Source organism: Melanotaenia boesemani, chromosome 19 (genome assembly GCF_017639745.1).
Source record: "Melanotaenia boesemani isolate fMelBoe1 chromosome 19, fMelBoe1.pri, whole genome shotgun sequence".
In the NCBI taxonomy this organism is placed as follows: domain Eukaryota; kingdom Metazoa; phylum Chordata; class Actinopteri; order Atheriniformes; family Melanotaeniidae; genus Melanotaenia; species Melanotaenia boesemani.
In genome coordinates, this window is record NC_055700.1 from 16,811,802 (window position 1) to 16,823,965 (window position 12,164).

Below are 12,164 nucleotides of genomic sequence, written 5' to 3' on the forward strand. Positions count from 1 at the left end.
GCTTGTAAGAGATAGAAACAGGATTTATGGCTCTTTGAAGGGAGCCAGATCTTGAGTTCAAAGAGCCATTCAAAAGACTGGCTCATTCTTTTTTTTTTCTAATATATATATATATGTGTGTGTGTGTGTGTGTGTGTGTGTGTGTGTGTGTGTGTGTGTGTGTGTGTGTGTGTGTGTGTGTGTGTGTGTGTGTGTGTGTGTGTGTGTGTGTGTGTAAATATATGTATCAACATACCCCAGATTAATTGATGTTTTTTTATTCAGAATACAGTCAAAAAACCACAGTTAAATGCTTTTCTTGTTAATGTAATAACTAAAGTAAACTTTACCATGCTAAGAAATAAATATGTAACTATATATACTATTTTTATAGCTTTTTATTAGTATGAATAGAGTGATGACAACGCTAGTTCCCTTCACACAGATTTCCAGCAAAAGATTTAAGCACGTGCATTTTGTTTGCGATAATCTATTCATTCCCAAATTGTAAAAATAAAATCTAAGCATCACTGTCAGGAAACATTTCTCCAAAATTACATAACATTCATTGTTGAGTAATGCCCCAAAATGACCCATACATAACATGCTTTTTATGTAAAACTAAATGATGCCTATTCTCAATCCAAACAATTAATATGTAGGTTAACATTGTAATATTTGTTTTTTATGTATTTACTACTCTTTCTCTCTATTTGTTAAAAAAATTCCATTTAATTTAACTTTAGGCAAGTTTTCTTTCTTTTTTTTTTACTATTTCTTTGTTTCCTCAATTTGCTCCACCTCACTGGATTCATCCACCACTTTGCCATTGACCATCGTCTGAGTCACCACTTTCACAATCTTCCTGGTGCGGACATCAGGCTCCTCTGCACAGAAAAGAGATGAGAAGATCTTGCTTAGGGGGGAATGATTAAGACGAGATACACTGGAGTTTGTCATTATTAAAAGTAGAAAATTCTGTTGGGGTGAAAAGAGATCAAATTAACAGATCATGAGAAATGAGAAGTGATGAAACAAAGAGTAAATGAAAGAAGAGCTTAGAGATTTAACAAGAAGGTCTTGCCTTTATGACAAACATAATATCCATGTTTATGATCTTTACTGAATAAACATTTTTACAAAATCTCTTAAAGCAGTTTCGATTGTTCCTCACAGATGATGTCAGGCTTGTCGTTTTTCCTGTGATTAAAAAATGAACATTTTTAAAAACAGTCTTCTCTTTGCTAACGCAGCAGCATGAGTCTTTCAGAGGGACACACAGTTACGTGATGAATGCTGTCACACCCACAGCTGTTGCTATAGCAGCTGAGCTGTTAATAGTGTTTGCATTGCAATTTTATAGAGCTGTAATTATGTCTGGACCTCTGTTAAAGACTATATCTGTCTGCCTGTCTCACCACACCACTGACAAATATAAATTCATTTGAATAGGATTCTGCTGTTATCCAGTGAAGATCACTTTTTTTTTTTACATTTATCTTTCTTTCTTTTTTTCTTTTTTTTTATTATTTGTGTTTCTTGAATTTTCAAGTTGTGATGAGAAAATTACAAAAAGTAATACAATGACTGATTTTAAAAAAGATAAATAGAATAAGGACTCACTTTTAGGTGGAGGAGGAACTTCTTTGACTCTGATGGATAGAAAGAAAATAAGTTAGAATTACTGTTAAACTAGTATAAATCAAGGTCAGTATATATATTATTGTTTTTTGGCTGTTCTGGATTAAAGCAAATAAAATAAATCTAGTAAAGTTAACTTCACTCAACCTACATTGGCCATCATGACTGGATGAATAAATGAGAACCTTCACAAACATAATTGGTTGGTGTTGGTAAAAGATTTGCTCTTCTAAACATTGCATGACTTTTATAATTTTATGCATTTATTGCTGGGAAATGGTACAATTATGAATATCTGTGACTCCTAGAAGCTTGACAGGGCCACATTACATTCTGGCTACTGGGCTGCTTGGCATGTCAGCAACAAGATCAAGATACACAAATTTAACAAGGGTAGCCAGATTATTTAAACTTTAATTTTATTCCAATTAAAATGAAAGCTAGCATGTCATAGCAGTGGTAGTAATTTGGGCTGAGTACAGCAATCCACACATGGCACTGCATCCTGAACAATGATCTACTCAACCACACAGTATTCAGATTTTGGAGCATTCTTAGTTCCATTTAAGTTCCTCAGGTCTTGTTGAAAAAGTTTGCCCCCTGGTGCCCCAACTAGGATGTTAAAGACATCAGTAACAGCATCTAGGTATGCAACACCACTTGTGAACATACCAGTGGCACATACAACAGAGACAGCAGCCTCTCCTCTGGTAAGTAATGTATGATTGTCAGTACATTTAAACACCTTTAACCTCTGAGTCAAAAAGTGTCTGATTGTCAGGCTTTACTGTATTTCCATTGTTGTTGCTTTTACCTTTGACACCTGCAATAAAACATTATTATGACTCCAAAACTTACATTTCCTCTCCCTCTAGCAAGCGCCTGTAGGTAGCAATCTCCATTTCCAGGTTCTGCTTGATTCGAAGGAGCTGCTCATAGTCGGTCTTGGTTCGCTGCATGTCCAAGCGGAGCTGGGAGAGGTCATCCTCCATCTGGTTCAGGGTGGCCTGAAGACGCTCCATCTCAGATGAATATTTCTGGCCTGTTTCACCCAGGTTACCTTCCAGAGCTGCTATCTGAGTGGGCAAAGGGAGAATAACAAACCTGACCATCCTGATTTCAGCGTGATGATAACATAATTATTCTAATGACCCTGATAGTCTAATCGTGATAATAGAAAATAAGGACTGGCAACTTAGGATACATGATAAAACTGGGGTTACATTCACTACAGTGACTGTACTGTTCTGACACAGTTGGCTCATTAACCCTGTCTCATTTCATCAGATCTGCTTTGTGGGAGAAAATTAAACCTCAAGAATGTCTCTTGATTCTGAAATGACCTCCCAGACCATTATTATCAGAAACCAACAAGGCATTGGTACATGGAGCAAACACCCTCTCCCACTACTGTAACTCACCACTATACTATTTAGCAACTGAATCCCTTATGCCCTTGCATGTCTTATCAACGTGGGAGAACATGTTCACTGTAAACACGGGATTACATGAAAAGAAAAACAAAACATTTTTTCCCAGACATTACAATGCAGCAGTGTGGAAATGTTCAAAGGATTCACAAAGAAGTTTAAAATAAATGTGAACTCCTTTACTGACTTTCTTGTTGGGCAAATCTCTCGTGAAACTAGCCTCTCTTTCATCTAATACTATAATACAGGTTGACTTTGTCTTTAGTTAATACTAAATTACAGTTGCTGTGTTTGCACTGCTTTATGTACATGAAGTTTAGTTTGTATAGCTTGAAAGTGGAGATTTGACTTACAGGATCATTTTTAGCTGCATGTCAGATTTCTGGATCAAGGAGCCACAAACCGTTACGTGCATAAACACTTTCACTAAGTGTCTTATTGTATGTAAGACAATTTCATCTAATCTCAGCAATCTAGGTGCTCACCTGTTTGTGCAGACTCTCCAGTTCCACCTCCAGAGTCTGCAGGAAGCGCTGCCTCTCTGTCAGCTCTCCTTGTGCTCCTCTCAGGGCCTCGTTACTCTCCTTCACCTCATTTTGCACCGTTTCAAGCTGAACGTGGTGAAAAAAAAAAAAATAAATAACCCACATCTGTTTATCTTTGTGCAGGCTGCATAGACTGGGCATAAACTGTAAATAAAGGAAGCATATTTCTCCCCACACCTTCTTGCGGTACCACTGCTCCGCCTGCTCCTTGTTCTTCTTGACAATTCCTTCATACTGGGAGCGCAGCTCAGACAGAATGCTGCCCAGCTCTGGTCCACTGGCTGAGTCTACCTCTACATTCACTTCATCTCTGGCGATGCGAGACTTCATCTGATCAAGTTCCTGCAAGGGCAGAAAATTGTATTCTTCAGGTTTTTAGACATTGTAAAAGAAGCAAAACATTTTTATTTAAAATTATTATGGTTTCACGATGTGTTTAATGCTTCTTCTTCTTGTTGAGTAGCCGAGCCATGTTTATACATACGTGCAAACAGGCATCATATGGAACAGTGAGCAGTTTTGTGAAACCTACACCACAGGGTGGAGGAGAGGATGTGACAGTTTTTTTTATTATTCAGGAGTTCATCATGAATACTTGATATGTCAGAGCTCAACTTACCCCTGGCCTTTCAACCCACACCCACTAACACCTACTCAGTATATCTCCTTTACTCTCGCTTCTTTGTGACATTGTCTTGTCATTTACAGAAATCTAATTTGGTCTGTTTTCAAATACATTCTAATATAACTGTTTTGCTCTTGTTAGAAAACAGGGTTATGTTTTCATATTTTATGGACAGAATCCTTGCATGAGCAAACGACAAGAGGACACATTGTGATCTGGTTTTCCAGTTAAACCCAAGAAATGCTGATTCTCTATTTGAGTGGATGCAAATATCCCTAATGTTTACATTAGAACATTGGCATAGATTCTAGAGAGGAAATCAAAGATGTATTAATAGTACGACCCATAGTTTGAGAAACAAAGTCTTCATATCAGAGCTTTCCCCACAGCATACAGGGTACAAACAGCAGTCAAATAACATATAAAAGAAGAATTGCATGATTGTTAAATGTGCATCATGTGTAGCAGGGTTATCATCTACTTAGTATTAAAACTAAACATACCAATTCTTTCCATATTCAGCATTAGCCTAGTGCATTATAAGGGGCATCAAATTGAATGTGTATAGGCTCGATTCAGTAAGAGGGAGCTCAGTCCATCATTTGCTGCTAGTGGGTAAGTTTATCTTTGCTATCTTTCCAGATTACCCTCCCTTTTGTCCATAGTAACAAGAGTTCCACCTCTCTCCACATCCTTTTCTACTTTGGATCTGAAAAAAGAATCTAAGGAGACCACTCAATGAGGTCAAGGCAATAGCAAACAACGTGCTGCTTGTTAGGGCAGGTTAGAGAATACGAGAGCGGGCCAAAGTGGAAATGAGTCTAAGTACTGAGCAAAGAAAGTGTTGTTTCACAGAATACGAAAAGAGCAAGTTCGTATAAATCTGGATATAAACGACAAAAATAAAGGATAAAACTGTATACAAGGTGAGATGACAAACCTCCTCATGGTTTTTCTTTAAAAAGTAGAGTTCTTCTTTGAGGCTGTCCAAATCTCCTCTTAGTGAGGCAATGATCTGCTCATGGTCGGTTTTAGCCTTTTTCAGAGCAACGCAGTCTCTTTCCACAGACTGACACATCACCAACTCCGTCTCCCACCTTGGGCAGTACAGAAAAGACAAACAGCAACATATTTTACAAACATGAGTCTGTTTTTTAAGGTTTATTCTACAAATAGAATACAAGATGTTTTTTTTATTATTATTTTAGTTGCACCAGAAAAATCCTTAAAATTTTTATATGTACATTATTAAGCTTAATAAAAATTATTAGTATTTATTTATAAGAATTATAAAAAGATAGATTTAGATTACAACTTGTAATAAATCAGAGATCCTCATAATGGGGACATAATCTTTAAGTGAAATTACTAAGACAGATCAACATTACGCTTTTACCATTAAAAACTATTTTCCAGAGTACTTTGCTTGGATTCTGGGTTGAGTAGTCACTACAAGCTGCATATTTGCTGTCAGCTTTTCACCAACTCCCACATAACAAAAACTGAGCATTAGTTATTGAGCTCTGTTGCTTTTATTTTTGTTTATTTTGGGCTTATGTAGATTTTTTTAAAGGTTTTTTAATCAGGCTTACAAACAAAATAGAGAAGTTAAAGGGCAAGTACATCTGTAAGCACAAAGTGATTTTCTTTTATGTAGTCAGATGAGTGAGACTATTTTAACAGGGTAATATCCTCCAACAGGGCCAGACATAGAGTGGGATGCCTTTAACCCTGACACGCTGAGGTAAGAGAAGAGTAGAGAGATTGAAAAGGTAGTCAGGCTAAATGTATAGTGGTTATAATAGAATTACATAGGAAATCAAAGGGCTGTTTTAGCACAAAATACCTGTTTTTATTCACGGTAGTATAATCGTTAATCACTCACTTGATTCTGAAGTCATCAGCAGCCAGTTTAGCATTATCAATCTCTAACATGAGACGAGCATTTTCCAAGGTCTTCTTCCTCACCTGGCAAATATAAGCATGGGTTAATTTTTAATTAAATAGCGCTCTGTATACGCAGTACTCTGTTTTTGCTTTCTTTGTTGTTGTTGTTTTTTATGTGTCATCTACACACATGCACACACCAATGGACACATTGGAGGCAACAGAGGGTTCGGTCTCTCGTCTAAGGACACTTCAACATGTGGTCTGAGGAAGCTATCAACCTTTTGATTGGCAGATGACTTTTCCTTCTCCTGAGGTACAGCTGCCAGTTGACCTTCACTCCTCTACAGTACATGTGATGCTTTGTTAGATGTCCATGTGACCAAAATGAACATGCAGTAGTTTACTTACAATAACACTAAACAGTAAACTAGCTAATGGCTACATAAGATGAACAAGGAGATACGTTTACTTTCCATTAAGCTACAACTCTTTCATTCTTACAAAGGCAGCATAATCATTAACTTTGTCTTGTTGAACAATTCAAAGATCAGACAAATTTAACCTATAGATGAAGCTCCTGCAACAATATGCTACGATTTGCATTTCTGTTTTGTCTATGTAAAATACAGACAGCTCTCATACACCTGAGCAATATTAATTGGTTTCTCTTAAATTTAGACTCTTCATTCTGACTTTTTAAGTGGAACTCCCTTATGTGTGGCTGCAGGCTTCTTCACTCCCACCTCTTGCTCAACAGCATGTGCTTGGGCCATCATTGAATCAAGATCATGACCTTTGGGAATGCGGTCGAGCATCAGCTGCTTAATTTTCATCTCCAGGTCAGCATTAGAGCGCTCCAGTGAACGCACCTGAAGGGGACAAAGAGAAGGAAAGTGTTTCAGGTTACTGATAGCTGTAGAGTTTCCTTTTCCTGTCCAGTAATGGTGCAACACGGTGTTGGGTATTAGACCTTGTCCAGGTAGTTGGCCAGTCGGCTGTTGAGACTCTGCATGGCCTCTTTCTCATTGGTGCTGTTGCCATGAAGTCCATTAAGTTGAAGGCTGAGTGGGCCATTGAGATCCTGGCTGATAGATACCGAACGGGTCAGCGGGCTGGCTGCAGCAAAGGAGACAGAGGCCCGGGAGCGAGCCCGGCCGGTGTCCATCAAAGACCGACTGGAAAAAGAGGGCTGACGGTTCATAGAGAAACTTCTCACTGAGATGCTGGAGGCCATGATGGGTAGCTGTGATGACAGATGGCACAAAGAGCAGTTTCAAAATATGGAAAAGAAACAAGGATTGTTTTTCTTTATTTTTCGTTTTATTTATTTATTTATTTATTTTTTAGCACGTCATGGACAAGATTTTCTACATCTCTAACAACTCTTAAAGGTTCACCTATCTCAGAAAGAAGGGGGAAACATCATGACAAAAACACACAAAGTGAAAAGGCAGATGGTTTGACCTTTTTCAGCCATTTAAAGCTAGCATCACATGAGATCTAGTTGCAGAAAAGCTCTTCTGTGGCCCTTCAGCAAATGTGCTTTATTCTTGCATTTGGCCAGCTTTTAATGGAAATACAAGTAGGGCCTAACACTCACGTCTACTGATCGTCCTCTGAAATGATGAAAGGACTCTTTCAATGAGTCAGCCATTCAAACTAACCATCTACATCTCAGAGATGACTGAATTTATGATCAGAGCCACTTCAGAGTGTCATTCTCAGCTGTGTGCAAATAAAATTTCAACTCAAGCCAGCATGAAATCAAAATGTAAATGATCACAGCTCAGCTTCAGGTCAAAGAAGAGCCTCTCAGTGTGGCTGAGAACACTTTCACAGCCTTTTACTATGATAATAAGATTCAGGTTAGATTCAAGAGGAAACTTTTCATAAAAACAGACAGAATAATAGATGTTCAGCTTCCGAAACAGACACTTACCGAAGTGAATCATTTAAATATCTAACAGCAATCGTGTGGTTGCTGTGCTGATAACATTTTTCAGTGATGTTACTTTGTAAAAACAGGTGTTCACATTACTTCCTGGACTTCAAGCATGACTAGTAGTTGTTTGGATGTCAAATTTAGTGCAGGACAGTGTCGCCTTGTCTTTGTGTGTATGTATGTGTTTATGTGTGTGTGCAGGGTTTCAGTGTCAGATTAGTGGTCAAGGGAACCTCTCAGTGTCTCTGTCACCTGATCCTCACAACACTGTTCCCACAATACTACAAAGGACCCAGCAGGAGACAGGCTGTCCTTGTTCAGATGAAAGATAGAGCTTGGGAAAATGATCTAGAAAATATTCAGAGTGAATTCCAGTGGCACAAGGACAGACTTTGTTTAGCAGGAAGTGGACTGTCATTTTAGTTTTTGATATCATCATCAGCTGACAAATAGATGTGCAGAAAACTTTACAATGAAAGTCAACAAAAGGAATTAGACCAATTTGCTTGAGGCAAGTTTTTGGATCATTTTCTAGCAATTAAAAATTTAGATTCATATCAATGATCCATTTTAAAAGTGCCCACTATTAAAGCGTCCGATAGAATAGCTAAACATTTTCTAAATCTATAGTTCTAAAGAAGCCTACTTGCAAAACTAAAAATAAGGTCAAATAAAGTAATACAGAGAAAATTTTATTCTTACCAGGGTTTTCTTCAGGTAGAGTTCAGGTGTAAACTAGAAGAATGGAGGAAGCTCTGTGCTGTTGATGCTACAGGTGTCCTAAGCTTATATGCAGGTGTGGGAGGAGCATCTCTACAGGAGGTGTGTCTACTGTACTACACCTCCAGTCAAACCATGAAAACACACTTTTCCACTTGACCTGAGCCACTAAAGTTTAATATGCTGTGCTGCTGTCCTAGTCAATGTTCACTCTGTGCTTTTTGAATGGGAAATACTTCTTTTTTGCTTAAAATTGACTGAAATTCTGCATGCAAAAAATGTTCTCTAATATGTCAAAGTTTCCACATTTAAAATATAACTTGAAACTCCAGATCTAGTTGTTAAACTCAGCTTAATGGTGGATATTTCCAGATCTCTACAGCATTAAGGTAAGCACATGATACATGAAAGTAAACATGTACCATCCAACACAGAACACTGAGTCCACCTCCATGAACACCTGAAACTGGAACATCATATGATTGTTGGAGTTATCAGATTATTAAAGAGATCATGTAAACTGCATAATGTGACAGTTATTTGATTATGAGAAACCAGATTAACACACCTCGATTTCCCCCCAGTACTCCAATGTTATTTGTTCATGTAAACCAGTAAGTCTGATTTATTTTATTCTTTTACATCTCTGCATGTGTAAAAAGGTAGTGAACTAAAATGACATAGTCACAATGTATGACATAACACACCAAGACTAAGAGCAGGTTGATGCGTGTGGTATGAAAGTCAACCGTTGTTTTCTCCTCATGGAGTATAAAGCCTCATGGAGTATTAAGGACAGCAGCAGGGTGTAGCCTATTTTGTAGATCTATTAGCTCCCACACACTAAGACCATAGGCACAACCATGTTCAACAAAACAAATCCAAATGTTTTGAAAATAACAGGAAGTTTGAGTCTCATGTCCCTACCCTACATACAGTATCTCACAGAAGTTAGTAAACCCTTCACATTTTTGCTAATATTTCATTATATCTTTTCATGGGACAACACTATAGAAATTAAACTTTGACATACAGAATATAGTTTAGTTTTTATAGTTTGGTATCCTGTATGTCAAAGTTTCATTTCTATAGTGTTGTCCAATGAAAGATATGAAATATTTGCAAAATGTGAGGGGTGTACTCACTTATGTGAGGTACTGTACATATGTACTGTAAAAGAAATCTAATAATGGACAGAAAAACACAAACCATTTTTTATTACTGCATCTTTGCAGTGCATGTAAACTCCACAAATCTGATTATCAAAATGTAACTACTCACAGGCTCACTGACATATGCACTCCCTCCATGCCACTGGGGATGTTTAGCCATCTGTGTTTGAATTATGCTTGAATGTTGCTTTCGGCATTTACAATTCACAAATGTGATATTTAGATGCAAAATGTGATGCTGAAAACAGTAGACAAGTACTGATTGCGTAATAAGTTGGTGTCTACTGTTTCTACAGTTCATGGTGCAGATATGGAGATTATTTTTGGTTAACTTAAAATTGGATTTTTTGGCCACATTGCAAATTATGAGAGATTCATATCACATTTTTCCCAGTGCTGCTTTTAATATTTGACACAGCAAGAATCCATCAGTTTTTCATCCTGTACCCTCACTGATCAGGGTATGTCCACATCCAGTTACCAGGAGCCCTCCCTTACCTGCAGTCACTCATCTTGCTGCAACCTGAGCCTCCTTCTCTCTGCTGGTGATAAAATATTCAACAAGTCACCCCAAGAAAGAAAACCTGCTGGTTTGTGCTGCTTTGTCCAAACAAGAAGTAGCTAAATTAACATAGGAACACCATTCAGTTCTAAAAGTTTACAATATGATTAAAATTTTATAAAAGTGTTCCTGTCTTTATATGTTTGTCAGGTCTGTTGCTCTGAAGTTGAGGATTTTAATCAACAGAAGAATATTTTAAAAAAATTGAATGTTTGCTCTCTCACACATATAAACGTACATTCCTAAAGAGAAAGAAAGTTGAGGGGTAATTTTTCACGTTTGCACTCCAACTGCAGCCCTTGTGGACTTTGTTCATGCAAAGTCATAGAAATATAAAGGAGTTAGTGATATAAAAAAAGCTTGTGATATCATATTCAAATCAAGTTTAACCAAGCCTGTCCACATTGCAAATGTGTTCATTTGCATTTCATCCAACATTCTGCATTTTATTCCAGTGTGTTGTATTTTAGCAAGACAAAGGCTGATCACATGTTTGTTTTAACAACTAAATGATGCCTATTAAGGTACTAAAAGTGTACTGATGGTATTTCAATTTACCATTTTTAGCAGTTATATTGTTCTGGAGTGTTTTCATCCATTCCCTTTTCCTTGGCTCCCCCTACCAGGTTCTGTATAAATACAGAAGATGACAATGAAAAAAACTCAAAATAACAACAGTAATTAAGCATCATGTAGAGCTTTATGGCCATATAACTTTATAACCCTTGATGTCCATAAAGCTCCGCCTAGCAAGCCAAGTGTTTGGCAGAACACTGAAAACATCATGCCATGATGCTGGGCAACACGCGGTTTAAAATAAATAAGTAGATAAATAAAGAAATGTATCCAAATAATAACAATAATAGAAAAATGCCTTCACTTCATATAAGACTGTTATTACACTGTTACTATAGAGCCAGGATCAAAAAGTGCTGCACATAATCACTGAAATTTTATTCCATCGTTTAAAAATGTTACTACCTTCTGTTGTCCTGTAGTTATCATGTAGTTCACTGACTGTGATCTACTTCCACTGTGTGGCGAAGGATGGTAAATGTGGGTTAGATTTGGTCTAAAACTCACACTCCTCCAAAAGAGGGCAGCAACAAGCTTCACTAACACAGTCTCTACACTGCACTTAGTTTCTCACTTCCACACCACCTCAGCTTTAAAGTTTTGTTTGTCGATCTACGAGCTTCAGAACAGATTTCCGTTGTGATTTTTAGAACCCTTAATGACTTTGGTCCTGCATTTATCTCCTTTTATTCTATGAACTCTCCCAAAACCCTTGATCTTCGGATGTATTGATCTCAAAGCAGGAACTACAACCTACAGTGAGGCATCCTTTTCATCCTTCACGAAGACCTGAGGGTATCGATGCATCTTGATGTTTTCAGAACTTTATTTAAGTTTTATTTCTTACTTTTGATGGAGTTTTTAATTGTTTTTGGTTTTTTTTATTATTTGTCTTCAAATTTCAAGTTTTTATCCTTTTAGTATTTTTATTGATTTTTTTGTTCTGGTTCAAATTGACTTTAATATTGCTTTTATTTGTATATTTTCTTTTATTGTTTTACTAATATCTTTTTCATTTGTCATTTTTAATTGTAGGACAAGAATATCAAACAACTTAGAAATTAGTTGCTTTTATTCTCATC

At 37.1% G+C, this 12,164-nt stretch overlaps 1 protein-coding gene across 1 annotated transcript; it reads right to left on the minus strand.

Annotated features, from left to right (window-relative positions):
- Positions 1–241: 241 nt before the first annotated feature.
- On the minus strand, positions 242–8,806 carry si:ch211-243g18.2 (uncharacterized protein LOC559906 homolog). The gene is made up of 10 exons (XM_041970942.1): positions 8,755–8,806; positions 7,081–7,353; positions 6,854–6,979; positions 6,106–6,188; positions 5,161–5,317; positions 3,773–3,937; positions 3,536–3,661; positions 2,479–2,696; positions 1,603–1,631; positions 242–866 (listed from the first exon to the last, which is right to left on the minus strand). Exons 2-10 carry the CDS (start codon positions 7,342–7,344, stop codon positions 751–753), a joined length of 1,284 nt encoding a protein of 427 aa, XP_041826876.1. The 5' UTR covers positions 7,345–7,353; positions 8,755–8,806; the 3' UTR covers positions 242–750.
- Positions 8,807–12,164: the final 3,358 nt, after the last annotated feature.

Bases quoted from the DNA above. Each gene is read 5' to 3' on its own strand.
- si:ch211-243g18.2 (XM_041970942.1), bottom strand. From the start codon at position 7,344: ATGGCCTCCAGCATCTCAGTGAGAAGTTTCTCTATGAACCGTCAGCCC. The intron at 3,938-5,160 runs GTTTGTCATCTC...CTGCCCTTGCAG, and splicing joins TAAAGAAAAACCATGAGGAG to GAACTTGATCAGATGAAGTC. The intron at 2,697-3,535 runs GTGAGCACCTAG...TTGCCCACTCAG, and splicing joins TGGAGAGTCTGCACAAACAG to ATAGCAGCTCTGGAAGGTAA.